General features: G+C 38.1%; 2 protein-coding genes across 2 annotated transcripts; both read right to left on the bottom strand.

Moving 5' to 3' along the window:
- Positions 1-9,174: 9,174 nt before the first annotated feature.
- LOC120562819 (myelin-associated glycoprotein-like) lies at positions 9,175-12,520 on the bottom strand. Its single transcript, XM_039806723.1, has 8 exons — positions 12,321-12,520; positions 11,761-11,830; positions 11,238-11,636; positions 10,833-11,129; positions 10,606-10,705; positions 10,453-10,488; positions 10,314-10,345; positions 9,175-9,958 (listed from the first exon to the last, which is right to left on the bottom strand). Exons 2-8 carry the CDS (start codon positions 11,798-11,800, stop codon positions 9,936-9,938), a joined length of 927 nt encoding a protein of 308 aa, XP_039662657.1. The 5' UTR covers positions 11,801-11,830; positions 12,321-12,520; the 3' UTR covers positions 9,175-9,935.
- Positions 12,521-23,576: 11,056 nt separating this feature from the next.
- Positions 23,577-26,697, bottom strand: LOC120562049 (myelin-associated glycoprotein-like). Its single transcript, XM_039805488.1, has 8 exons — positions 26,546-26,697; positions 26,138-26,194; positions 25,637-26,032; positions 25,235-25,531; positions 25,008-25,107; positions 24,855-24,890; positions 24,714-24,746; positions 23,577-24,358 (listed from the first exon to the last, which is right to left on the bottom strand). Exons 2-8 carry the CDS (start codon positions 26,160-26,162, stop codon positions 24,349-24,351), a joined length of 897 nt encoding a protein of 298 aa, XP_039661422.1. The 5' UTR covers positions 26,163-26,194; positions 26,546-26,697; the 3' UTR covers positions 23,577-24,348.
- Positions 26,698-27,166: the final 469 nt, after the last annotated feature.

Raw genomic sequence — 27,166 nt, 5'->3', positions numbered from 1 at the left:
TGCTGTTTATTCAGTTTTGTATTTCTGTGTTTTCTTAAGTGCTCTAGGCCTATATTATTTCTGAGTCTCGTTCAGTGGCGCAAAAACTGGGTATGCACTATACGCGACGCATCGGGGCACAGCACCAAAGCGAACAGTCCCTTGACAGACTAGTTAGAGTTTGCTAACACTGGGAATGTAGCAGCCACATGGGGGTTTATACGGTGGCCGGGAAGTGCAATGCAACATTACAAAGAATGAAACACTTTTACATTTTGGAAAACAAAATAACATTTTAGAAAACAAATTTACATTTTGGAAAACAAAATAACATTTTAGAAAACAAATTTACATTTTAGAAAACAAATTTACATTTTGGAAAACAAATTTACATTTTGGAAAACAAAATAACATTTTAGAAAACAAATTTACATTTTGGAAAACAAAATAACATTTTAGAAAACAAATTTACATTTTCGAAAACAAAATAACATTTTCGAAAACAAATTTACATTTTAGAAAACAAATTTACATTTTCGAAAACAAATTAACAAGATGCAAAACACTTTTACCAGTCCCGAAACAAATTTACAAATGACAGATTCTTCACGGAAAGGGAATGTACCACATACCGGAAGTGATGAGGTTTTGTATACATGTCGCCTTGACTACGGCAGTTATGGATCGAATGCGTCAATAGAGCCGCCATCTTGGAACAGGGGAGGCACTGCCTTATATACTGTCTATGGGCCGTCCTTAATGCATCAGCGTCAATGTAAGCAAAGGTCTAACGGAAATAAAATCACTATAAATCGTCAAAATCTCATGCGATGTTCTAGTTTTTTTAAACAAAAAGACAAAGAGACTAATTAATGTGTTAATACAAAGAATATTTATTATAATCAGTTCACAGATATGAGTACAAACGGAAACTTCACCCTTCTGAACTAAGAGGTTCTGCTTCAAAGTGAAGTTTAAACAGACTGAAATGTCCAGGCTCACTCCCCCACTAATGATTCATTTATTTCTGCATGTAGTTATTCATTTAACGAGACTTAAAGTCATGTTTCGTCGTCCACAGTCCGAGTCCCGCCAGACTCCCTTTAGGAAACCTGTGATTTAAACTTCCGCAGGCTGTGACAGTCCGCTCCGTTCAGTCCTGGATCTGATTCTCCCGGGCTTCCCTTCCCTCCAGCGGGCCCAGCAATACGGCCTGGGTCTCCAGCTGCGTGGTGTCGTTTTGGCTCCCAGGAATGGGCAGTGAGCTCCAGGTCCTGCAGCTGCAAGGCCGGACTCAGCTGCCCCCGCTGGCCTCGATCCGGCCCGCGCTGTCGATCACGTTCCCTGTGTTTCCGTCAGGTCCGCGTCATATAAAAACTCCAAACACCGACCACACGTAAAAGTCACCATAAACTTCATTCACGCCATATACTCACTCCACAACAACACAAATTGACTGCGCTCACCAACAACACCTCATCACTTCCGGTATGTGGTACATTCCCTTTCCGGAAGAATCTGTCATTTGTAAATTTGTTTCGGGACTGGTAAAAGTGTTTTGCATCTTGTTAATTTGTTTTCCTAAAATGTAAATTTGTTTTCGAAAATGTAAATTTGTTTTCGAAAATGTTATTTTGTTTTCCCAAAATGTAAATTTGTTTTCTAAAATGTAAATTTGTTTTCCAAAAATGTTATTTTGTTTTCCAAAATGTGAATTTGTTTTCTAAAATGTTATTTTGTTTTCCAAAATGTAAATTTGTTTTCTAAAATGTTATTTTGTTTTCTAAAATGTAAATTTGTTTTCTAAAATGTAAATTTGTTTTCCAAAATGTAAATTTGTTTTCTAAAATGTTATTTTGTTTTCCAAAATGTTAATTTGTTTTCCAAAATGTTATTTTGTTTTCCAAAATGTAAATTTGTTTTCCAAAATGTAAATTTGTTTTCCAAAATGTAAAAGTGTTTCATTCTTTGTAATGTTGCATTGCACTTCCCGGCCACCGTAATTATGTTCATTTAAGCCCTGTTTACACAAAGGGAAGACGCAGATATTTTACTGCGGTTTGGCCTCTCATTTACACAAAAACCCTGTTTTTATCACAGAAAACGATTATTTCTAAAAACTCCGGCCAAAGTGGAGATTTTGGAAAACTACGTTTGCATGTAAACTGAGACAAACGGAGGTTTAGGCAGCCGAGAGAAAAAAGAAAGCGGTCGATTGGTTGCTGTTGTTGCTATTGTCGGGATTCTGATTGGCTAACGTGGGCTTGAGCTTCTCGTTACACTGCCACCTACAGGTCTGGCATGCTCTTGACTGCATTGACGGCATATATACACGGGTACATATAAACGAACACTTTTCTGAAATCGGAGAGGTTGAAATGTCCGTTTATGAAAATAGCCGGCCACGTGTAAACGTAGCATTAGACTCAACTGGTCATGTATCCTTAAATGTAAAAGGCAGCTTTATTTATTCATCTAAAAGTAGAATGTCTTCATTATCAACATCCACGTTTTGTTGTTTGTCATAAATGTATTATTTTAAGATATTGGGGGAGGTCTAAAGAAAATAGTAATACTTATGGTGGGGGCTTGCTTATTAAACAAATTTAACAGGAAATGTAGCCCCCGTTCTCCCTCCTCCCCAATAATTTTAGTACAGTCCCTATTCACTTGAAGTGGCTGGCGAGCACCAATCAAAGACGCTGCTGAGCTGGCCTGGCCCCGCAAGCCAGCCTTCTTTGAGAATTCTTTATCTTTATCTACCTCCCTTTGTAGAATTTATTTTTTTACTTCAAAGATAGCTACCTAAGTAATAATTATAACTGAACATTCCTGTAGTGAGTTTGTGATTATTTGGCTAAAGATTTATATTGCTTTCTATCTACCTTGCTGACACATTTTTTGTACAACTTTCTTGACCCACATCAGATGGAGCTGTTCCTCAAATGAGTTCAACAATGTTACATATTGGCATATATTGCTTCATCACAGTCAGTCTGTATAGGAAACAAGATTAACTCACTCTCTTCTCTCATGTAAGGAAATAATAACGGAATGAAGAAAAATGTACATACCTCCATGTTGCCATACACATGATCATCGATGTAAATGCCAGAGCACTGTACCTCATCATAGCACCTTTCTATTCTGAGGACAGAATGCACATTTATTATGCAAAGTTTCACTTTTGACATTGACATACTGAGGGAGCACCACATCTTTATCTGTTTTCAGTGAGCTCATGCAAGGTATTGGTGCTAGCGCCCTTCATATAGAGAGTGTGGCCAACTAGGGAATCGAATGTTCTGAGCTATGCAATTGGTTCCGAGGTGGACATGGGTTTCGTGGACTCCATGTTTGATACCAACATTCATCTGATTCCCATTGACATAGTGCAGGGAATAGTGGAAAAATGTAATAAATTATTTAAAAAATGACATAAATCACTGAAAAAATGCCAAACTGTTGCATGTTTGGCTGCGATGAAAGACACGGAAGCAGCAAAAGTCCCCCGTGAACCAAAAAGGCAAAAAGTATGGGAGCTGTTCATTATTGTGAGGTAAATGTCAATTTCTGACAGAGATGGTGCGCTGCCAAAACTTATGAAGGCTTTACTATGCATTCCCCATAGCAATGCAAGTTCAGAAAGGGTGTTTAGCATGCTATGAAAGATTGTTACAGAGAATAGGATGACGTTAGACAACAGAACTGTCTGCGCTCTACTCTCATGTAAAATGAACCACTCTGGCCCAGCCCACAAATACACTCCTTCCAAAACAGTCTTAAAGAAAGCAAAGTCTGCAACAAATTTGTACAATAACTCACTAAAGAAAAGTTATGTGAAATTAAAAGAAAAACTGTAAAAGAAAAGCAATATAATATATAATGAAAAGAATGTGTGGAATGAAAATAAAATGTAAATGTAAAGACAAGCAATGTCATAAATTGTAAATGTTTTCATCATTCTGCATCAAGTGGTTATTTTAGCTTTCTTGTACACCTGTCTTAAAATGTAAGGGATACTGGAGCTTGGTTGGGGTGGTGGGACTGCTCGAGGTGGGCACCGGAAAATTTCCCTTATTTTCAAATCCAAAACTTGACAGGTATGCGTTAGACTAGCCTGCTAGGTAAATATTACGACTGCCTTTGGAGTTTCCCATATCTGCGTCCAAGTTGTCAACATAAGACCTGTGGCGTTAGTAATCCTTTTCTACCATAATTTTATTGAATTAAATATTGAGCTTCGCTCCTCTGAGATGGGTGGGTTTTTGTTACGTTACACACAAAGCTAGCTATAATTAGCCTGTATGCTAGCGGACATTAGAAAGGTAAACACTGCTCAGAGACTTATTAGACGACGTGGTCACTCACTACATTCGGCATTTTTTGAGGCCCATTTACGGTATAGAAGAAATAAAATATACACTGGAATATTTCCGTAATGGACTTTTACATATTGACAAATGTATATGCCTATTTATGGTGAAAATAAGCAATTTATTTCAAGATAGCATATTCGCCCCATAGGGTTACACTGTAGAGTCATCTGACGTTGGTATCTAATATGGCGCCCATGATATGAGTTGGCCACACTCTCTCTACAAAGTTCATTCCTTCAGTCTTCAGGTGACTGTCATGCGCTTCTGAAAATAAAATAATAAAAAACGTCCTTACTGTTAGGTAAAGGGAGTGTGAGGTTGGCATTACCCAGGGTGTTGTTTGCCAGACAGTAGACAGCCTCAGAAGATCCAAACTTTGCCCGCAGAGTCCCAGTGGTAACAAAGCCATGTTTCTCTACCTTGGTGCTTGGCAGGACTCTGTCAGAAAGCACAAAATAGACCATGCTGGGAGGCTTGGACTCCACAATGCACACACACTTTACCATATCTGCCTCTGAGGAGCAGGAAGAAGCCGTTGTAATCTCAGGGGCATTTGTAAGCACAAGGAATGGAGTTATGAGTTAGTCTTCCTTTAGTATAGTACTTTTTATATATGTGTTTAAATGAAAACTCTCTCCTTATTTTTACACTTGTTTATTTACATAACACATTAAGCTGCACAGGGGTTGAATTGCCTCGTCCTACTGCATTGATGGCAGTACAGTACAGAGCTCCTGTGTTTCTGGAGACATTTGGCAGCATGTAGACGTTTTCTTGATGCAGCTGAGCACCAGTTTCATTATGCCACTGATAGCTGCTGGCAGGGGGGTTAGCATCACTGGAGCAGCTCAGCCGCACAGCTTCTCCCTCCTTTACATCTGACTTGTGCTCAACCGTCACATTTACTGGGGCATCTGCATGGAAACACACAATTAACCCTTCATGATACCATGGTGGAGTATATTTTGTAGCCTACTCTTTTACAAAGTATATGCCAAAGCTGAGCTAATAAATGACTCAAAATGTCAAATGTCGGGGCGGCCTCTAGCTAAGCTCAGTAAGAGTGTTCGCCCCATGTTGGCTGAGTCCTGCAGCGGCGCAGGGTTTGAATCCGACCTGCTGCCCTTTGCTGCGTGTCATTCCCCATCTCTCTCCCCCTTTCATATCTATCCACTGTCCAATACAGGGAAAATGCCCAAAAAATTATCTTAAAAAAAAAAAATAGTCAAATATCCACCTCATGTGAGTGCTAGAGGAAAAGTCAGGGGATCAACAAAGTCACGGATGTATCCTCTGGGTACCACCAATGTCGATTACAAAATGTCATGGCAATCCATCCACTAGTTATTGAACTATTTCAGTCTTGGCCATAGTGGTGTACAGGCAGAGCTATGCCACCATTGGTAAAAAAGCAATCGGGAAGGGCCAAAATAACTTCATAAAGCCGTTAAGTAGGTTTTTATGTGTCTATAGAAAATACAGAGAAGCAGACATAATGTGCTGTCCTTCATGCAGCTAGCTAATCCAATATACAGTAAGAGATAACCTAATACTCTTTGTCCATTGCAGACGGATTCCTGATGACTGTTAATCCTCTGACAGTGACTAAACATGATTTAAGAAGCTTCAAAGCTACTATATTTGAATGTATGTGTGTTGGTAAAAAAGCTTCCACATTGGTAAAGAAAACCCTAAATCCAGTAGGTTATCTCATCACACTAACATTTCTACCCATCTATCACTGTAGGCCTCAGTGTGGTTTGGTTTCAAATTTGGATCTTTATTCTCTTTATTGGTATTTCCTTGCCCCAATTCATTCTAATTCTTTTCAATGTTTTTGTCACGATTGTGACTTTCTGTTGTTTACGTTTCCTGTTTTATTTTGAAGTCTTGGTTTTTCTCCCTTGTCATGTTTTGTTTTATTTCCTGTCTTGTGTTCTCCTGCCTTTGTAATTATCTGCCTCGCCCTAACGTGTTAAACCTGTTCCTTTTCCTTACCCTGTGTATTTAGGCTCTGTGTTTCCTCGGATCATTATTTTTGTATGTCGGGTTCTGTCATGCTTCTCTAGTCTTGTAAGGTATGTTTGTCGGTGTTCCAGACCCTGTTTACACGTACATGGTTATTTTTACAAACGGAGACATTTCCCTTCGTTTACATGCAAATGGAGAAATCGCCTCTGAAACCGAGTCTTTCTAAAAACTCCTGGTCTTTTTGTACTCCTCAGTATTTTTGGAGACATTTTATTTTTTTTTGGGAGGGGGGGAGGGACTTTTCCCTTTATTATAGTGACAGTGGATATACATGAAAGGGGGAGAGAGATGGGGGGGTGACACGTAGAAAAGGGCCGCAGGTCAGATTCGAACCCCGAGCTGCTGCAGGACTCAGACAACATGGGGTGAAACGCTCTTACTGGGTGAGCTAGAGGCCGCCCCCTTTGTGGAAACATATTTTGCCTGTGACTTCAGGACACCTTTTTATTGTACCTTTTTGCTTACTAAATCTTTGAACACTACTCTGCTCTCATTTCCACTATATTTGGGTCCAAGCCTCGCCTCTCCCCCTGACAGTTTTTCATTATTTTTGTAGCTGTGAAGCCTGTTGCAACCCTGGTTTTAAAAGTGCTATATACTGTATAATAATAGTATCCCGTACTTACTAAGTTACAGTGTTTAAAGCATTAGCTGTTATCAGAATCAGCTGATTCTGGTCTATTGGGCAATGTTGTGTATTTTTGAAATGTTGTATTGGCCCTGATGGGCGTCGATATTAAAAAAAATAAAAATAAAAATCCCAAATCATGAGAAATGTTGACTGAACTAACAGGATTGAACATTTAGGAATTCTCAAAGTGGGCATTTGGCCTCCATGTCATACATCTTTGTAGAGAAATGAAACTGTTTGAACTGTGTTTTGATCAGTTATTTAAAGTGAGAAGAGGGCAGTTACAATAGCACAATTAAGGAAGTGAGAAACCAGATAGTTGTTGACTATTGAAACCTAAATGACCACTGTTACCAACTCTGTAGTATTGTCAAAAGGACTTTGTTTAAAGTTATAGTTACAAACTCAGCTTTCAAAGACAAGTGAGATGGTTTACGTCACTTTAGCCCCCTTTTTGCAGCATTCCAACTTTTCAATGAGCATATGGCTGGGATGTTTGAAATTAGGGACTGTATTGAAATTATTGGCCACAGAATTTAATGTACTCACAGTGCACCCACATTAAACAACAGAAGTTAGCAATCACCAAAATGTATGGCAAATTTAAGAAAATGATGCATTTGTTAACCTAATTTTAGCCATTCTTTATTTTTAAATGAAGAGCAATCGCTGTCTTTCTATGACACAGCTCATGAACTTCCCAATTTAAAATGTAATGCTCATTATAAAAACACCCATTTTGTTTCCTGGAAAGATCTCTACATTAAGATGCAATGGCATTGCTGAATGAAAGACAAATTCTTCTACAGTTAGCTGTATCAGATGATACTGAAAAGTGATTGTTATGTAAATGTATTTTCTCTCAGAGTAGAACACTTAAAGGTTTAAACTGGCCGAGATTATTTTCTTCTACATGCCTCAATTTGAACTATCTTGTTGTTGAGGAAAATACAATCATTTTCTTTCCATCACACTTGTCACCCAATTTAGTTTGTTTCCTCTTCTTGTTTCACTTCCACCCTTTCAAGACTTCAGCTAGTCTTAAAGCACCACCATCTGGCCGACATGACTGCATGAGTACTGAGAGGGGCCATTTTGGATAAAACCTCTATGGAAGTTAAGTTTGTAACAACCTACAGTATTGGTAAAAAAAAGTGTCTCTCTGACAAGTCTGGTGTAGGAGCTCCAGATTTTGGGTTATCTAAAGGTTGAGTAAGAAAGTAAGCAGCAAATATCTTTTCATAAAACTGAGTATATTCATGAGTCAGAGTACACAGAATGAAAAAGGTTTGTAGAGATAAAATGTAGTTTTTATATTTTGTGTTTGTCACATTTCAGCACAGTGTCATCACCGGCTATAATTATCATTTGAGAAACACAAACGCAAATACACATTTACATGCCAGTTGACAGTGAATACATTTTTTACAGTTTATTTCCTCCTCACAACCCAACGTGTTTACAGTACAAAACGTTGCTTTTCAGGGAACAAGGCTACTATAACATTCAAGCTTGTCAACAGAATTTGATATCTTGTTTTTTTTGTCTTTATTTTTGCAGATTATTGTTTCCATTAACATAATGCAGTTTCTCTTAAGCTAATATGTGAATAAGATGAAAACCAGCTTGTCAAACAAATTACACCCTGAAGCAAATAATTTGCCTTTTTTACTTAAAGGGCCAGTACTCGATAATCAGAAAATTATATAGCAGTAAACAACTATTTGCTATGTAAAGATATAGTGGCGTAATGGTGTCCTGAGCACAGAAGGAAATCACACACCTTCTGTGTGAGTCAAGTTGTCTAAAATAAGCATGTTGAGTTAAAGCTAAGCTTAATCGTTTACAACTCCTCATGAACGAGACAGGAACTACGCACTATAGCTTTAAACGTGCAAAGAAACATGACAAACGTAAAACATTAGGCTAGTTTTCACTACTAAAGAAATAATTAATATAAACACTGTTTTTTTCCCTTTATGACGGTATGATTTTAAGAACAATGTATTCAACACATTTGAGGTAAACATTACACAGTTAACATTGTAATTTTGCAATGATTGACCTGCACAGAAAGATTCCCTTGGTACACAGAGTAACTAATGTCCAATATGTTTAATATCAATTACCACAATCCAAATGCCATCACTCGGTCTCGGGTCATGGTACAACAATAAATGTAGATAAACATGAACACTAAATCAACCATACAAATCAAAAACCCAGGTAACATAAATGCACACCCAACATTAACAGAACATTATTAAAACACATTTTAACTAGGACAGAAACCGTTCAGAATTTTTTTTTCCCATGAGCCTTTGCATCGCTTCAGCACAGAACAGTTCAAATGACCCCGTCCCTCACATACAGAAACTTAACATCCTTAGTTATCTCTGCTTAATATGATCTGTGCATAGCATACTTAAGCTGATTATTACAAACAACAAATGTGATTTACTAATGAATATGTTTTTTAACAAAACATGAAAGAATAAGTACTGAGCACTAAAAAAGTTTAATTACAACTAAATCTGGGTTTACAGTGAGACAAGCCCTCCCTCGGTAACAGAAGAACAGAACTTGTTTGCTTCAACCAAAGACATGCCATGTTTGTTGACAAATTGTTTAAGATTCAATCACAATAATTTTAATACCAGATACATATCATATGAAATACCAGTTCTGAATTGTGTGCAAAAAACATGGGACAGTAATGTTGCTCTGTGTCTGCTGAAACTGTGTGCAGAAACTTGTTTTTGAATTTCTTCTACCCCCTTGTGGCTATAAATGTATTGTTGCAGTTTTATATATTTTTATATATATATTTTTTACATATTGGTTCAACTGTGCGGACATCACAACAAATAAAGCAAACTGTGTGGTTTCACATATTTAAGTGAAGTTCCTTTTTTTCAATTCTCACCTTTAGATTCTCCTGATTAAAAAAGAAGAACAGAAAATAAGGCATTGCCATTTCACATAAAGAGAGAAGCATAGATCGTATCATAAAGCAGAATCAAAATTAAACGTGTTACTTCTGCAGAGATATGCAAGATCAATGAAGCATTGGTGTGTAGAGGTTTATGGTTGGAACAGTACAGAACTAATCACCAAATTATAAGATAAAAATCCATAAATAAATTCCTTTTGCCTTTAATCAGAATGGCCTACATTAATTTCAGCTGTTTATTGCTCTTTTAAAATGCAATCCTTGACAACCTGTACGCTACCCCCCTGCTCTCACATATTCCAGAAATTTTAGGTCCAAAATGTACAAAATGTTTTCTCACCTGCGAGACATTCTGAGAGGCGGTTCCACACACTAAATGTGACAAATAGATAAAGAAATAAATACATGAATCACATTCTAATGAGAGAGAAAAATCAGTAATGCACTAAAAACTGGATCTGATATATTTTTCTCTTTACCTGCCTTCTTGATTTTGGAGTTCTGCTATGCGTTTCCTTAAGCAGACAGAAAGAGGAGAAATGAGGAGTACTTAACAAACTTAAGAATTAGACAGTAATGCAATATATTCCTACTTTATTAATCTCTGTAATATAAGTAAGTAATAAACTCACTTGTATCTTTTCACCATGAAAATGCAGAAGACTGCAAAGATCACAGCTGTACCAATCACTGCCACCGTGGGAATGATGATGTGGTTATAGTTTTCTGTACCTGCAAATAGACAGTAGAGCAATAGAGCCGTATTATATTGCACAAATGCAAAGAGGACAGCATCCAGGATATGAACTTTACATAAAGAAAATCCTCAAAATTCAACAACTGAGTGAAAAGATCTCACGTTTTACATAGAGTCTCAATGTTGCAGATGATGTCTTCTGTCCATTAAATTCTGCTGTACAGGTGACATCACTGTGATCATCCTTCTCCTCAGGAATGATGGCCAGGATGGACTGGGCCTCCCAGTAGCCCAAACTAATTTCCTTGTGGACCTCTGTTACCTCATCTGCTGTGCCTCTACTCCATGTGAGTTTAGGCACATGGGAGGGGCAGGTATGGCGGACTGAACAGGTGATAGTGTAGGGACGATCTTGAATGGCCGTCTTTGGGTGACTCAATGTAGGATTCGGAGGATCAGCTATCAATGAAAAAAAAGGAAAAGCAGATATTAAGCAAGAGGCTAATTATTGTAACATAGAAAATCAGTATAGATTTATGACATTTTGGGAAAGTCTGTGACTATGACGCAACGACATTCTGAGCGTGACGCAACTCTCCACAAAGGAGAACTTGTCAACGGTGGATGTATCAGTCTCTGTTCGTGCTAGTTCGATCCGGAAACAGAAAGGGCCGTTGTCATGATCTTTAATGTTAGTAATTTCTAAAGTGCAGTTGTTCTGACCCAGCTGCCCCAACAACTTTGTGCGGCCCCTAAAGTTTTCCAAGACCTGCGTGCTATCCTCGTAGTAGATGCGTTGGTTTTTATCAGTCGAACGATGCCAGATCCCTCTGAGTCTGGAGGTGGGCAGGTTCTCTTTAGGATGGGTGAATGAACAGGGTACCACAACACAGGATGTGACCAGGGCGTCAAGTTCTTTTACAACACTGGCCCTCCATTCTTCAGTAAACACAGGGCTGATAATAGCTGAAAGAGAGTTTTGGAAGTAACAAAGAAAGAAATGAGTTGAAGCAGGTCTCTTTGACACGTTGTGTAAGTGGGGTGTATGAATGGATGAGATAGGAAACAAAGAGATGACCAATTGTGTTACCTGCCACAAGCAGACAGAATATCATTCTCTTTGTGTCCATCTTTCTCTGAGGTTTTTGTGGTGTAATATGCTGTGGTGTTTAAATGAAAAGAAAAACAAAATGAAGTGGGGTAAAAAATGATGTGCAAGGCCACAAGTATGTTGTTTTGTACCCCTGTAAAGAATCTTGAGATTCATGTCTATGAAAAGCAAATACAAATACAAATACATGTCAATTACTTACTTGCATGCCAATTACAATACAGTTTGCGGTCATGGACAGTTTTGCTGTCATTACTTAGAATTCCTCACGGGGAGGAAGAAACTACGCACTATAGCTTTAATTACATCATGTGATCTGACTTTATTCTCTTTTTCCTTCCTTTTCTGTATTCAGTGACTGAAAGTGAAAGAAAAGTGACTAAAAGTGAAAGAAAATAAAAGAAATCTAAGTATGTTGACAAACAATTATGATACAGTAATGATACAAAATATTCAGAATTAGGATAAACCTATGGATCATATTGTTCATGCTGCTGTAATATTTTCACGTTTTTCAAGTTTTAGATTTAACTACTTACCAAAATTGTGAAATTCCAAGTAGCTCAGACAGGCTCTGTCTTGGCCTACTGTGTTGAGACAGCTTACAGTAAACAACAACTGCAGTGTCCACGCTGGCAAGATGCAGTAGGCTTAATATTACCTCAATAACATCAACAACTGCACAGCAAGTAGTTCTACTCAGTGACACTGGGAACAGAGACTGTTTTATTTTCTCTCGATCTCTGACTCATTTTTAGTAATTTTTTCCCTCATTTACAGAAACCGCCCACTTCCAGACAGAGGCACAGAATAGGCCCTACACCCATGCATTAGGGGCAGATACTTTACAAATGCTTCTTCAGCAGACCCTCTTCTTGACTTAAAAAGCTAAAATACAATCCCCCTAATATCTCAAAATTGGGACTGTATGACTATTATGTGAGATGCATCCTATAAAAGAGCAAGAGAGTGATGTATCATATTACAAGGGATTAAAGTAACATCAAACAGATGGCTTTCATGTGTATTTGGCCCTGGCTATCTCTGTTTCAGGGCTCCGTTTTTCCCTATCACAGCCAAAAGATAAGTTAATGCCAGTTAATGCATATTGATCTTAATGTGATATGGCTACTAATTAAACATTATCTCTAGCAGAGAGGACTTTTTACAAAGGTCTAAGTTCTATTCAGTTCTGCACACAAGCTTAATTCCTTCAGTCCAAACTGATGTGGAATAACTAACTTTATAATCCTGTCACGTCCCACATCAGAGGCCCGTTCCAGAAAGCAGGTTTAGTGAAAAGTCTGAGTTTGTTAACCCTGAGATGAGGGAAACTCTGAGTTTTCCGTTTCAGAAAGAGAGGTAACTTAACCTCAGAGTCAGTTACTATAGTAACTGACCTTATGAACCTAACCTGGTCGTGAGCAGGTTTTCTTCAAGAAACCTTGAGTTTCTCCCTCTGAGAGGGAGGAGACTGAGAAACTGAGAAAAAAAACCTCTGAGAGGGAGGAGAAACTCATTTCCTCATTCATTCATTCAGTCTGTATCAGGCGCATTTTAATGCAGTTTGTTATCTGCATGAATAAAAAAAAACGTATTGGTTTATGTTAGGCAGATTATAAAAGGTTTTTTCCTCAAATATGTCATGTCCTTTTGTCGACGATCCTGTTGATGAAAAAGCTGTATTAATTCACAGAGAGTTTATGTCGGGAGATGATTTTGAGTCCCGACTATAGATGTATTTACATTTCCACATAACCGATTTGAGAGGTATTTTTTATCACAGTCCATTAGATATGTAGATACCTTATCCGTCCTCATATCAGTAACATCCACCATCGTGGATAGGCTTTAACATCCCAGCAGATTCTTTGTGTCGCATTACGTTTTTTGCAAACGGCAGTTTTCTTTATAACAGTGTAGCGGATCATACTGTAATAGTAAAGCCACTGTATGCAGAGCCGTCAGAAAAGTGTGACTCGCTCTGAAACGTTTTTTTAAACGTTTTTGTAGTGTTCCCTGGACACAAACCAGTGAGAGCCATTAAAAAGAAATAAATGATTATACGTTATAGTTCTGTTAATGATATGGTGCTGCAGCCTCAGAATGGTATTAGTAGCCTGTAGTTTACTTTTTCGCCTGCAGGATTGCACCTAAATGAAATTATAGGTGTAATACAATTCCAGTTTTCACCAGTAATATTATAAGTTAAAGAAATGAATACACTGTTAATGCGTACGCATTGACTCAAGCAGCAATTTTCTCCAACACCAATTCTCTCTCTTTTGCAGCAGCGACAGCTGTGTTGCTTTTTCATGCATGTTCAAACGGTTCAAAGTCGCTGTTTGTGCGCATGAGTATTTCCACCGACCCGTTTGTTTGTGGTTGTTACCATGGTGAATCGTAGAATCATGGCTCCATTCATACTGCCTTTTTATAGTGGTTGTGCACGCACGTAACCCTGAGTGAACCTACTCCGAGTTGATTGAACCAACTCAAATCAGCTGTTCTGGAACCGAAAACTCAGAGTTTCCCATCTCAGGGTAAATCAACTCAGACATCAGGGTTAGACTCAGAGTTTGTTAAACCTCCTACCTGGAACGGACCCCAGCAGTTAGGTTGTGTTTTCATTTTCAAGTCAATATTTGTCACTTCCTGTTACATTTTGAAACACACTGCATCGCGATACAGGTCGTTGTCTTATACATTTCATATTTACTGTCATTTAAAAATTTTTATCCGAGAGGGGCAACCAAAGTTAGTCTGTCAGCAGTCTCAAAGCTGATAGACTTGCATTGCCATACCTATTTCTACGCCAGAGCTAGAAAACCAAAGCACTAGACACCGGGGACAGGAGGTAGGAGTATAGTTTGAAAGAAGAATTATTACAAACTTGAATATTGCCAGCAGAGAGGGAACTAGATCCAAAAGGTGGGGAACTGAAGTTGGGAGTCCAGACAGGGAGTAGCCAGGAGTGATGTGTGCCAGGGTGGTGTGGAACAACACGGCTAGGAAAGAGTTAAAAAATGTACTGTGTTGAGGCAGGAACTGTGAACTGACACAGTGTGAGCAACCTTCAGGCAGTGTTATACCCCGTTTACAAGTACATGGTTATTTTGAAAAACTGAGACATTTCCCTTCGTTTGTGCCCTTCCTTTACACGCAAACGGAGAATTTGCCTCTGAAAACGATTCTTTATAAAAATTTCGGCCAGAGTGGAGATTTTTGGAAAACTTTATTTGCACGTTTGCATGTAAACTGAGGTTTAGGCAGCTGAGAAGAGCTGCCTCCGAGAGAAAGAGGAAGTGATTCGTTGCTGTTGTTGCTATTTTCAGGATTCTGATTGGCTAACATGAGCTTGAGCTTCTCGTTACACTACCATCTACAGGTTTGGCATGCTCTTAACAGCATATATACACAGGTTTATGTAAACAAACACTATTCTGAAAACTGACAGGCGTGCACGATGTTATTTTTGTAAACGAAGAGGTTGAAACGTCCATTTAGGAAAATAGCCGGCCACGTGTAAATGTAGCCTGAGTGACAATGTAGCCACACTGACAGAGAGGGACAGGTTAAGCAGAGGCCATGACACCCATCAAAACAGTGCTGCTTGTGGCTAACTATTATGTTCATTTAAGCCCTGTTTACACAAAGGGAAGACGCAGATATTTTACTGCGGTTTGGCCTCTCATTTACACAAAAACCCTGTTTTTATCACAGAAAACGATTATTTCTAAAAACTCCGGCCAAAGTGGAGATTTTGGAAAACTACGTTTGCATGTAAACTGAGACAAACGGAGGTTTAGGCAGCCGAGAGAGAGAAAGAGGACGTGATTGGTTGCTGTTGTTGCTATTGTCGGGATTCTGATTGGCTAACGTGGGCTTGAGCTTCTCGTTACACTGCCACCTACAGGTCTGGCATGCTCTTGACTGCATTGACGGCATATATACACGGGTACATATAAACGAACACTTTTCTGAAATCGGAGAGGTTGAAATGTCCGTTTATGAAAATAGCCGGCCACGTGTAAACGTAGCATTAGACTCAACTGGTCATGTATCCTTAAATGTAAAAGGCAGCTTTATTTATTCATCTAAAAGTAGAATGTCTTCATTATCAACATCCACGTTTTGTTGTTTGTCATAAATGTATTATTTTAAGATATTGGGGGGGAGGTCTAAAGAAAATAGTAATACTTATGGTGAGGGCTTGCTTATTAAACAAATTTAACAGGAAATGTAGCCCCCGTTTCTCCCTCCTCCCCAATAATTTTAGTACAGTCCCTATTCACTTGAAGTGGCTGGCAGAGCACCAATCAAAGACGCTGCTGAGCTGGCCTGGCCCTGCAAGCCAGCCTTCTTTGAGAATTCTTTATCTTTATCTACCTCCCTTTGTAGAATTTATTTTTTTACTTCAAAGATAGCTACCTAAGTAATAATTATAACTGAACATTCCTGTAGTGAGTTTGTGATTATTTGGCTAAAGATTTATATTGCTTTCTATCTACCTTGCTGACACATTTTTTGTACAACTTTCTTGACCCACATCAGATGGAGCTGTTCCTCAAATGAGTTCAACAATGTTACATATTGGCATATATTGCTTTATCACAGTCAGTCTGTATAGGAAACAAGATTAACTCACTCTCTTCTCTCATGTAAGGAAATAATAACGGAATGAAGAAAAATGTACATACCTCCATGTTGCCATACACATGATCATCGATGTAAATGCCAGAGCACTGTACCTCATCATAGCACCTTTCTATTCTGAGGACAGAATGCACATTTATTATGCAAAGTTTCACTTTTGACATTGACATACTGAGGGAGCACCACATCTTTATCTGTTTTCAGTGAGCTCATGCAAGGTATTGGTGCTAGCGCCCTTCATATAGAGAGTGTGGCCAACTAGGGAATCGAATGTTCTGAGCTATGCAATTGGTTCCGAGGTGGACATGGGTTTCGTGGACTCCATGTTTGATACCAACATTCATCTGGTTCCCATTGACATAGTGCAGGGAATAGTGGAAAAATGTAATAAATTATTTAAAAAATGACATAAATCACTGAAAAAATGCCAAACTGTTGCATGTTTGGCTGCGATGAAAGACACGGAAGCAGCAAAAGTCCCCGTGAACCAAAAAGGCAAAAAGTATGGGAGCTGTTCATTATTGTGAGGTAAATGTCAATTTCTGACAGAGATGGTGCGCTGCCAAAACTTATGAAGGCTTTACTATGCATTCCCCATAGCAATGCAAGTTCAGAAAGGGTGTTTAGCATGCTATGAAAGATTGTTACAGAGAATAGGATGACGTTAGACAACAGAACTGTCTGCGCTCTACTCTCATGTAAAATGAACCACTCTGGCCCAGCCCACAAATACACTCCTTCCAAAACAGTCTTAAAGAATGCAAAGTCTGCAACAAATTTGTACAATAACTCACTAAAGAAAAGTTATGTGAAATTAAAAGAAAAACTGTAAAAGAAAAGCAATATAATATATAATGAAAAGAATGTGTGGAATGAAAATAAAATGTAAATGTAAAGACAAGCAATGTCATAAATTGTAAATGTTTTCATCATTCTGCATCAAGTGGTTATTTTAGCTTTCTTGTACACCTGTCTTAAAATGTAAGGGATACTGGAGCTTGGTTGGGGTGGTGGGACTGCTCGAGGTGGGCACCGGAAAATTTCCCTTATTTTCAAATCCAAAACTTGACAGGTATGCGTTAGACTAGCCTGCTAGGTAAATATTACGACTGCCTTTGGAGTTTCCCATATCTGCGTCCAAGTTGTCAACATAAGACCTGTGGCGTTAGTAATCCTTTTATACCATAATTTTATAGAATAAATTTTTTTTTTTTTTTTTTGTGGTTTTTTTTTTTTTTTTTTTTTTTAAAAAAAAAAATTTATATTAATTTTTTTTTTAAGGAGATATTAAAAGAAAAAAAAAATTTGGAAAAATTTTTTAAAGAGGGGTTTTTTTTTAATTATTTTTTTTTTTTTATGTTTTTTTTCTGTATAGAAGAAATAAAATATACACTGGAATATTTCCGTAATGGACTTTTACATATTGACAAATGTATATGCCTATTTATGGTGAAAATAAGCAATTTATTTCAAGATAGCATATTCGCCCCATAGAGTTACACTGTAGAGTCATCTGACGTTGGTATCTAATATGGCGCCCATGATATGAGTTGGCCACACTCTCTATATAAAGGGCGCTATTGGTGCATCCTTAGACCTCCCCCTGCTGGCAGAATAATAGAGAGCCGAAGTCCCGCCCTTCTACTTCTGGTCCATGGGACCTTAATTCAGAAAAAATATGAACGAGAGTCAATGGAGAGATAATAATTTTTTTATCCCGTTTGAATTGAGCCATGGATTACAAATATGATGTTCGTCAATTTAAAACATTTTTTTTCTTGCTTGTTCTTTTGCTTATCTGCTGAAAACACTTCACTGAATAAAACACAGCAGTTAAGATAACGTTACATGTGTTGTGGAACAGAGCTAAGCTAGCTAGCTAGCGAGCAAGCCGAGCATCAAGCTAGGTGAGGTAGATTGTGTGAGACGGGAGATGTAGTTCACTGAGCGGTTTCACACAAAACTAAGTGGTCATATGACAAACCTACGGCTAACTGAGACTTTCTTCGGTTGAAAAATTGTCTTTTAAATTGACGAACATATTTGTAATCCATGGCTCAATTCAAACGGGATCAAAAAATAATTTGCTTCTCCCCGTTCACTACCGTGAGTTAAGGTCCCATGAGGTCCACCGGAAGGGGCGGGACATTGGCTCTCTATGGTGTTTAGTTTAAGAACCTGAAACCGAGCGATGTTGTTGTTTTTTTTGGATGGTAAGTACAGCAAATCTACCAGCCACTTGCATATTTTACCAGCATTTGGCTAGTAAATACTGTTAATTTTGAACCCTGGATGTATGTATGTTTCTGGTGTCTGTTCACAATGGTATTTGTTTTTTTATGTACACATCTTTTAAATGTCTAACAGCAATCACATTTCAATGCTTTATTTGAAAAACATAACTTACCGTTTTTCAACAACTGTCACTGTTATTAAAAGCATCACCAAAATCCCTCCTGCTCCAGAAGCGATGATAATATGAAGATTCTGCATCTTACCTGTCCAAACAGAAACCATGTAGTGTAATTTTACTCTTTCTCAATACAAAGTTCATTCCTTCAGTCTTCAGGTGACTGTCATGCGCTTCTGAAAATAAAATAATAAAAAACGTCCTTACTGTTAGGTAAAGGGAGTGTGAGGTTGGCATTACCCAGGGTGTTGTTTGCCAGACAGTAGACAGCCTCAGAAGATCCAAACTTTGCCCGCAGAGTCCCAGTGGTAACAAAGCCATGTTTCTCTACCTTGGTGCTTGGCAGGACTCTGTCAGAAAGCACAAAATAGACCATGCTGGGAGGCTTGGACTCCACAATGCACACACACTTTACCATATCTGCCTCTGAGGAGCAGGAAGAAGCCGTTGTAATCTCAGGGGCATTTGTAAGCACAAGGAATGGAGTTATGAGTTAGTCTTCCTTTAGTATAGTACTTTTTATATATGTGTTTAAATGAAAACTCTCTCCTTATTTTTACACTTGTTTATTTACATAACACATTAAGCTGCACAGGGGTTGAATTGCCTCGTCCTACTGCATTGATGGCAGTACAGTACAGAGCTCCTGTGTTTCTGGAGACATTTGGCAGCATGTAGACGTTTCCTTGATGCAGCTGAGCACCAGTTTCATTATGCCACTGATAGCTGCTGGCAGGGGGGTTAGCATCACTGGAGCAGCTCAGCCGCACAGCTTCTCCCTCCTTTACATCTGACTTGTGCTCAACCGTCACATTTACTGGGGCATCTGCATGGAAACACACAATTAACCCTTCATGATACCATGGTGGAGTATATTTTGTAGCCTACTCTTTTACAAAGTATATGCCAAAGCTGAGCTAATAAATGACTCAAAATGTCAAATGTCGGGGCGGCCTCTAGCTAAGCTCAGTAAGAGTGTTCGCCCCATGTTGGCTGAGTCCTGCAGCGGCGCAGGGTTTGAATCCGACCTGCTGCCCTTTGCTGCGTGTCATTCCCCATCTCTCTCCCCCTTTCATATCTATCCACTGTCCAATACAGGGAAAATGCCCAAAAAATTATCTTAAAAAAAAAAAAATAGTCAAATATCCACCTCATGTGAGTGCTAGAGGAAAAGTCAGGGGATCAACAAAGTCACGGATGTATCCTCTGGGTACCACCAATGTCGATTACAAAATGTCATGGCAATCCATCCACTAGTTATTGAACTATTTCAGTCTTGGCCATAGTGGTGTACAGGCAGAGCTATGCCACCATTGGTAAAAAAGCAATCGGGAAGGGCCAAAATAACTGCCTAAAGGCGTTAAGTAGGTTTTATGTGTCTATAGAAAATACAGAGAAGCAGACATAATGTGCTGTCCTTCATGCAGCTAGCTAATCCAATATACAGTAAGAGATAACCTAATACTCTTTGTCCATTGCAGACGGATTCCTGTGATCTGTTAATCCTCTGACAGTGACTAAACATGATTTAAGAAGCTTCAAAGCTACTATATTTGAATGTATGTGTGTTGGTAAAAAAGCTTCCACATTGGTAAAGAAAACCCTAAATCCAGTAGGTTATCTCATCACACTAACATTTCTACCCATCTATCACTGTAGGCCTCAGTGTGGTTTGGTTTCAAATTTGGATCTTTATTCTCTTTATTGGTATTTCCTTGCCCCAATTCATTCTAATTCTTTTCAATGTTTTTGTCACGATTGTGACTTTCTGTTGTTTACGTTTCCTGTTTTATTTTGAAGTCTTGGTTTTTCTCCCTTGTCATGTTTTGTTTTATTTCCTGTCTTGTGTTCTCCTGCCTTTGTAATTATCTGCCTCGCCCTAACGTGTTAAACCTGTTCCTTTTCCTTACCCTGTGTATTTAGGCTCTGTGTTTCCTCGGATCATTATTTTTGTATGTCGGGTTCTGTCATGCTTCTCTAGTCTTGTAAGGTATGTTTGTCGGTGTTCCAGACCCTGTTTACACGTACATGGTTATTTTTACAAACGGAGACATTTCCCTTCGTTTACATGCAAATGGAGAAATCGCCTCTGAAACCGAGTCTTTCTAAAAACTCCTGGTCTTTTTGTACTCCTCAGTATTTTTGGAGACATTTTATTTTTTTTTGGGAGGGGGGGAGGGACTTTTCCCTTTATTATAGTGACAGTGGATATACATGAAAGGGGGAGAGAGATGGGGGGGTGACACGTAGAAAAGGGCCGCAGGTCAGATTCGAACCCCGAGCTGCTGCAGGACTCAGACAACATGGGGCGAAACGCTCTTACTGGGTGAGCTAGAGGCCGCCCCCTTTGTGGAAACATATTTTGCCTGTGACTTCAGGACACCTTTTTATTGTACCTTTTTGCTTACTAAATCTTTGAACACTACTCTGCTCTCATTTCCACTATATTTGGGTCCAAGCCTCGCCTCTCCCCCTGACAGTTTTTCATCATTTTTGTAGCTGTGAAGCCTGTTGCAACCCTGGTTTTAAAAGTGCTATATACTGTATAATAATAGTATCCCGTACTTACTAAGTTACAGTGTTTAAAGCATTAGCTGTTATCAGAATCAGCTGATTCTGGTCTATTGGGCAATGTTGTGTATTTTTGAAATGTTGTATTGGCCCTGATGGGCGTCGATATTAAAAAAAATAAAAATAAAAATCCCAAATCATGAGAAATGTTGACTGAACTAACAGGATTGAACATTTAGGAATTCTCAAAGTGGGCATTTGGCCTCCATGTCATACATCTTTGTAGAGAAATGAAACTGTTTGAACTGTGTTTTGATCAGTTATTTAAAGTGAGAAGAGGGCAGTTACAATAGCACAATTAAGGAAGTGAGAAACCAGATAGTTGTTGACTATTGAAACCTAAATGACCACTGTTACCAACTCTGTAGTATTGTCAAAAGGACTTTGTTTAAAGTTATAGTTACAAACTCAGCTTTCAAAGACAAGTGAGATGGTTTACGTCACTTTAGCCCCCTTTTTGCAGCATTCCAACTTTTCAATGAGCATATGGCTGGGATGTTTGAAATTAGGGACTGTATTGAAATTATTGGCCACAGAATTTAATGTACTCACAGTGCACCCACATTAAACAACAGAAGTTAGCAATCACCAAAATGTATGGCAAATTTAAGAAAATGATGCATTTGTTAACCTAATTTTAGCCATTCTTTATTTTTAAATGAAGAGCAATCGCTGTCTTTCTATGACACAGCTCATGAACTTCCCAATTTAAAATGTAATGCTCATTATAAAAACACCCATTTTGTTTCCTGGAAAGATCTCTACATTAAGATGCAATGGCATTGCTGAATGAAAGACAAATTCTTCTACAGTTAGCTGTATCAGATGATACTGAAAAGTGATTGTTATGTAAATGTATTTTCTCTCAGAGTAGAACACTTAAAGGTTTAAACTGGCCGAGATTATTTTCTTCTACATGCCTCAATTTGAACTATCTTGTTGTTGAGGAAAATACAATCATTTTCTTTCCATCACACTTGTCACCCAATTTAGTTTGTTTCCTCTTCTTGTTTCACTTCCACCCTTTCAAGACTTCAGCTAGTCTTAAAGCACCACCATCTGGCCGACATGACTGCATGAGTACTGAGAGGGGCCATTTTGGATAAAACCTCTATGGAAGTTAAGTTTGTAACAACCTACAGTATTGGTAAAAAAAAGTGTCTCTCTGACAAGTCTGGTGTAGGAGCTCCAGATTTTGGGTTATCTAAAGGTTGAGTAAGAAAGTAAGCAGCAAATATCTTTTCATAAAAACTGAGTATATTCATGAGTCAGAGTACACAGAATGAAAAAGGTTTGTAGAGATAAAATGTAGTTTTTATATTTTGTGTTTGTCACATTTCAGCACAGTGTCATCACCGGCTATAATTATCATTTGAGAAACACAAACGCAAATACACATTTACATGCCAGTTGACAGTGAATACATTTTTTACAGTTTATTTCCTCCTCACAACCCAACGTGTTTACAGTACAAAACGTTGCTTTTCAGGGAACAAGGCTACTATAACATTCAAGCTTGTCAACAGAATTTGATATCTTGTTTTTTTTGTCTTTATTTTTGCAGATTATTGTTTCCATTAACATAATGCAGTTTCTCTTAAGCTAATATGTGAATAAGATGAAAACCAGCTTGTCAAACAAATTACACCCTGAAGCAAATAATTTGCCTTTTTTACTTAAAGGGCCAGTACTCGATAATCAGAAAATTATATAGCAGTAAACAACTATTTGCTATGTAAAGATATAGTGGCGTAATGGTGTCCTGAGCACAGAAGGAAATCACACACCTTCTGTGTGAGTCAAGTTGTCTAAAATAAGCATGTTGAGTTAAAGCTAAGCTTAATCGTTTACAACTCCTCATGAACGAGACAGGAACTACGCACTATAGCTTTAAACGTGCAAAGAAACATGACAAACGTAAAACATTAGGCTAGTTTTCACTACTAAAGAAATAATTAATATAAACACTGTTTTTTTCCCTTTATGACGGTATGATTTTAAGAACAATGTATTCAACACATTTGAGGTAAACATTACACAGTTAACATTGTAATTTTGCAATGATTGACCTGCACAGAAAGATTCCCTTGGTACACAGAGTAACTAATGTCCAATATGTTTAATATCAATTACCACAATCCAAATGCCATCACTCGGCCCCCGGTCATGGTACAACAATAAATGTAGATAAACATGAACACTAAATCAACCATACAAATCAAAAACCCAGGTAACATAAATGCACACCCAACATTAACAGAACATTATTAAAACACATTTTAACTAGGACAAAAACCGTTCAGAATTTTTTTTCCCATGAGCCTTTGCATCGCTTCAGCACAGAACAGTTCAAATGACCCCGTCCCTCACATACAGAAACTTAACATCCTTAGTTATCTCTGCTTAATATGATCTGTGCATAGCATACTTAAGCTGATTATTACAAACAACAAATGTGATTTACTAATGAATATGTTTTTTAACAAAACATGAAAGAATAAGTACTGAGCACTAAAAAAGTTTAATTACAACTAAATCTGGGTTTACAGTGAGACAAGCCCTCCCTCGGTAACAGAAGAACAGAACTTGTTTGCTTCAACCAAAGACATGCCATGTTTGTTGACAAATTGTTTAAGATTCAATCACAATAATTTTAATACCAGATACATATCATATGAAATACCAGTTCTGAATTGTGTGCAAAAAACATGGGACAGTAATGTTGCTCTGTGTCTGCTGAAACTGTGTGCAGAAACTTGTTTTTGAATTTCTTCTACCCCCTTGTGGCTATAAATGTATTGTTGCAGTTTTATATATTTTTATATATATATTTTTTACATATTGGTTCAACTGTGCGGACATCACAACAAATAAAGCAAACTGTGTGGTTTCACATATTTAAGTGAAGTTCCTTTTTTCAATTCTCACCTTTAGATTCTCCTGATTAAAAAAGAAGAACAGAAAATAAGGCATTGCCATTTCACATAAAGAGAGAAGCATAGATCGTATCATAAAGCAGAATCAAAATTAAACGTGTTACTTCTGCAGAGATATGCAAGATCAATGAAGCATTGGTGTGTAGAGGTTTATGGTTGGAACAGTACAGAACTAATCACCAAATTATAAGATAAAAATCCATAAATAAATTCCTTTTGCCTTTAATCAGAATGGCCTACATTAATTTCAGCTGTTTATTGCTCTTTTAAAATGCAATCCTTGACAACCTGTACGCTACCCCCCTGCTCTCACATATTCCAGAAATTTTAGGTCCAAAATGTACAAAATGTTTTCTCACCTGCGAGACATTCTGGAGAGGCGGTTCCACACACTAAATGTGACAAATAGATAAAGAAATAAATACATGAATCACATTCTAATGAGAGAAAAAGAATCAGTAATGCACTAAAAACTGGATCTGATATATTTTTCTCTTTACCTGCCTTCTTGATTTTGGAGTTCTGCTATGCGTTTCCTTAAGCAGACAGAAAGAGGAGAAATGAGGAGTACTTAACAAACTTAAGAATTAGACAGTAATGCAATATATTCCTACTTTATTAATCTCTGTAATATAAGTAAGTAATAAACTCACTTGTATCTTTTCACCATGAAAATGCAGAAGACTGCAAAGATCACAGCTGTACCAATCACTGCCACCGTGGGAATGATGATGTGGTTATAGTTTTCTGTACCTGCAAATAGACAGTAGAGCAATAGAGCCGTATTATATTGCACAAATGCAAAGAGGACAGCATCCAGGATATGAACTTTACATAAAGAAAATCCTCAAAATTCAACAACTGAGTGAAAAGATCTCACGTTTTACATAGAGTCTCAATGTTGCAGATGATGTCTTCTGTCCATTAAATTCTGCTGTACAGGTGACATCACTGTGATCATCCTTCTCCTCAGGAATGATGGCCAGGATGGACTGGGCCTCCCAGTAGCCCAAACTAATTTCCTTGTGGACCTCTGTTACCTCATCTGCTGTGCCTCTACTCCATGTGAGTTTAGGCACATGGGAGGGGCAGGTATGGCGGACTGAACAGGTGATAGTGTAGGGACGATCTTGAATGGCCGTCTTTGGGTGACTCAGTGTAGGATTCAGAGGATCAGCTATCAATGAAAAAAAAGGAAAAGCAGATATTAAGCAAGAGGCTAATTATTGTAACATAGAAAATCAGTATAGATTTATGACATTTTGGAAAGTCTGTGACATACGGAACATTCTGAGCGTGACGCAACTCTCCACAAAGGAGAACTTGTCAACGGTGGATGTATCAGTCTCTGTTCGTGCTAGTTCGATCCGGAAACAGAAAGGGCCGTTGTCATGATCTTTAATGTTAGTAATTTCTAAAGTGCAGTTGTTCTGACCCAGCTGCCCCAACAACTTTGTGCGGCCCCTAAAGTTTTCCAAGACCTGCGTGCTATCCTCAAAATAGATGCGTTGGTTTTTATCAGTTGAACGATGCCAGATCCCTCTGAGTCTGGCGGTGGGCAGCTTCTCTTTAGGATGGGTGAATGAACAGGGTACCACAACACAGGATGTAACCAGGGCGTCAAGTTCTTCTACAACACTGGCCCTCCATTCTTCAGTAATCACAGGGCTGATAATAGCTGAAAGAGAGTTTTGGAAGTAACAAAAAAAAAAAAGATTTCTTTGTTTGAATGGGGTGTATATAGTAATAAGATTGGAAACAAAAAGGATGACTAATTATATACCTGCCAGGAACAAAGAGAATATCATCTTCTTGCTGTCTTTGTCCTTACTTCTTTGAGCTTTTGGTGGTGTTGAAATGAAAAGAAAAAAATATGGCAAATTACAATATAATTGCAAAAGTGAACTCGAAAAGGTATTCATAAGTATTTTAATTTATATGACAAATGTACCCGTAGATGATCTGCATTATCGTTCAAAAGGTTTGTCTGTTACATTAATGTTTTTCTTCATTAACATAGATAAAAACAGTATATTCTAAGTATTCCAATAGTGCTAAACCTAGACTAATCTTCAATTTCTATTGTGATGTTTGAATATTAGCTTTGCTAAAGCAGCATATCTATATTAGATATTCTTAAAGTATTATTCTTTTATTCTGAAAGTGTAATTCAGTGTTGTCAAAATCTTACCTGATTTTACTGCTATCTTGCGGATCACAACTGTATCTGCTAGCCTGGAATTCAGTTCAATAAGACAGATAAACTGTAGGGGAAACACAAAGCACTGCAGGCAAAACTACAAAGTGAGTCCAATTTTGTTTGTTTGTGTAGAGGCAGTGACAGTTGAGTTCATGGTGTAGAAGGCAGGGGGTGGTCTCTTCTCCATTTGCTTAAGAATAGTCATACCTCACTAGACCTCTCCTTTGGTCATGTGAGTGAGTTTTTTGACTTTCAATAAAAACATCTCTGAAAGAGTCCTGTTTTGTGTTTTTAGTTTTTGAGACTAAAGCACAAAAGTATTGTTTTGGCTCTAAGAAGATGAAGAAGACCTACTTTTTTCATTCCCGAGGGGGTATTGATTTTTTTCTGTTGTTATTTTACAGACACAAACACATAAACACACACACAAACACACACACACACACACACACACAGGACCTAACCTGCATTAATGGAGAGATGTCAGAATTACGAGGCTGCCCATGGACAGGCAGTTGGGTTGCACTTGCTCAAGTGCACTTTCACACTGCAAACTTAGCTTGTATGGGGCAATGCGGACCTGAACTGACGAGTACCCACATACTGAGCTTC

The sequence above is a fragment of the Perca fluviatilis genome, chromosome 7 (genome assembly GCF_010015445.1).
Source record: "Perca fluviatilis chromosome 7, GENO_Pfluv_1.0, whole genome shotgun sequence".
NCBI classification, from domain to species: domain Eukaryota; kingdom Metazoa; phylum Chordata; class Actinopteri; order Perciformes; family Percidae; genus Perca; species Perca fluviatilis.
The sequence above is the reverse complement of the archived record's forward strand: the minus strand, read 5'-3'. Positions and strand labels throughout refer to the sequence as shown.

What these genes read in the sequence shown, in the direction of transcription:
- LOC120562819 (XM_039806723.1), bottom strand. Translation starts at nt 11,800, where the DNA reads ATGGACACAAAGAGAATGATATTCTGTCTGCTTGTGGCAG. An exon ending in CACGCTCAGAATGTCGTTGC is followed by an intron (nt 11,130 to 11,237) that starts GTCATAGTCACA and finishes TTTCATTGATAG; the next exon opens with CTGATCCTCCGAATCCTACA. An exon ending in CTCCAAAATCAAGAAGGCAG is followed by an intron (nt 10,346 to 10,452) that starts GTAAAGAGAAAA and finishes TGTCACATTTAG; the next exon opens with TGTGTGGAACCGCCTCTCAG.
- LOC120562049 (XM_039805488.1), bottom strand. Translation starts at nt 26,162, where the DNA reads ATGATATTCTCTTTGTTCCTGGCAG. An exon ending in ATTCTCTTTGTTCCTGGCAG is followed by an intron (nt 26,033 to 26,137) that starts GTATATAATTAG and finishes ACTCTCTTTCAG; the next exon opens with CTATTATCAGCCCTGTGATT. An exon ending in CTCCAAAATCAAGAAGGCAG is followed by an intron (nt 24,747 to 24,854) that starts GTAAAGAGAAAA and finishes TGTCACATTTAG; the next exon opens with TGTGTGGAACCGCCTCTCCA.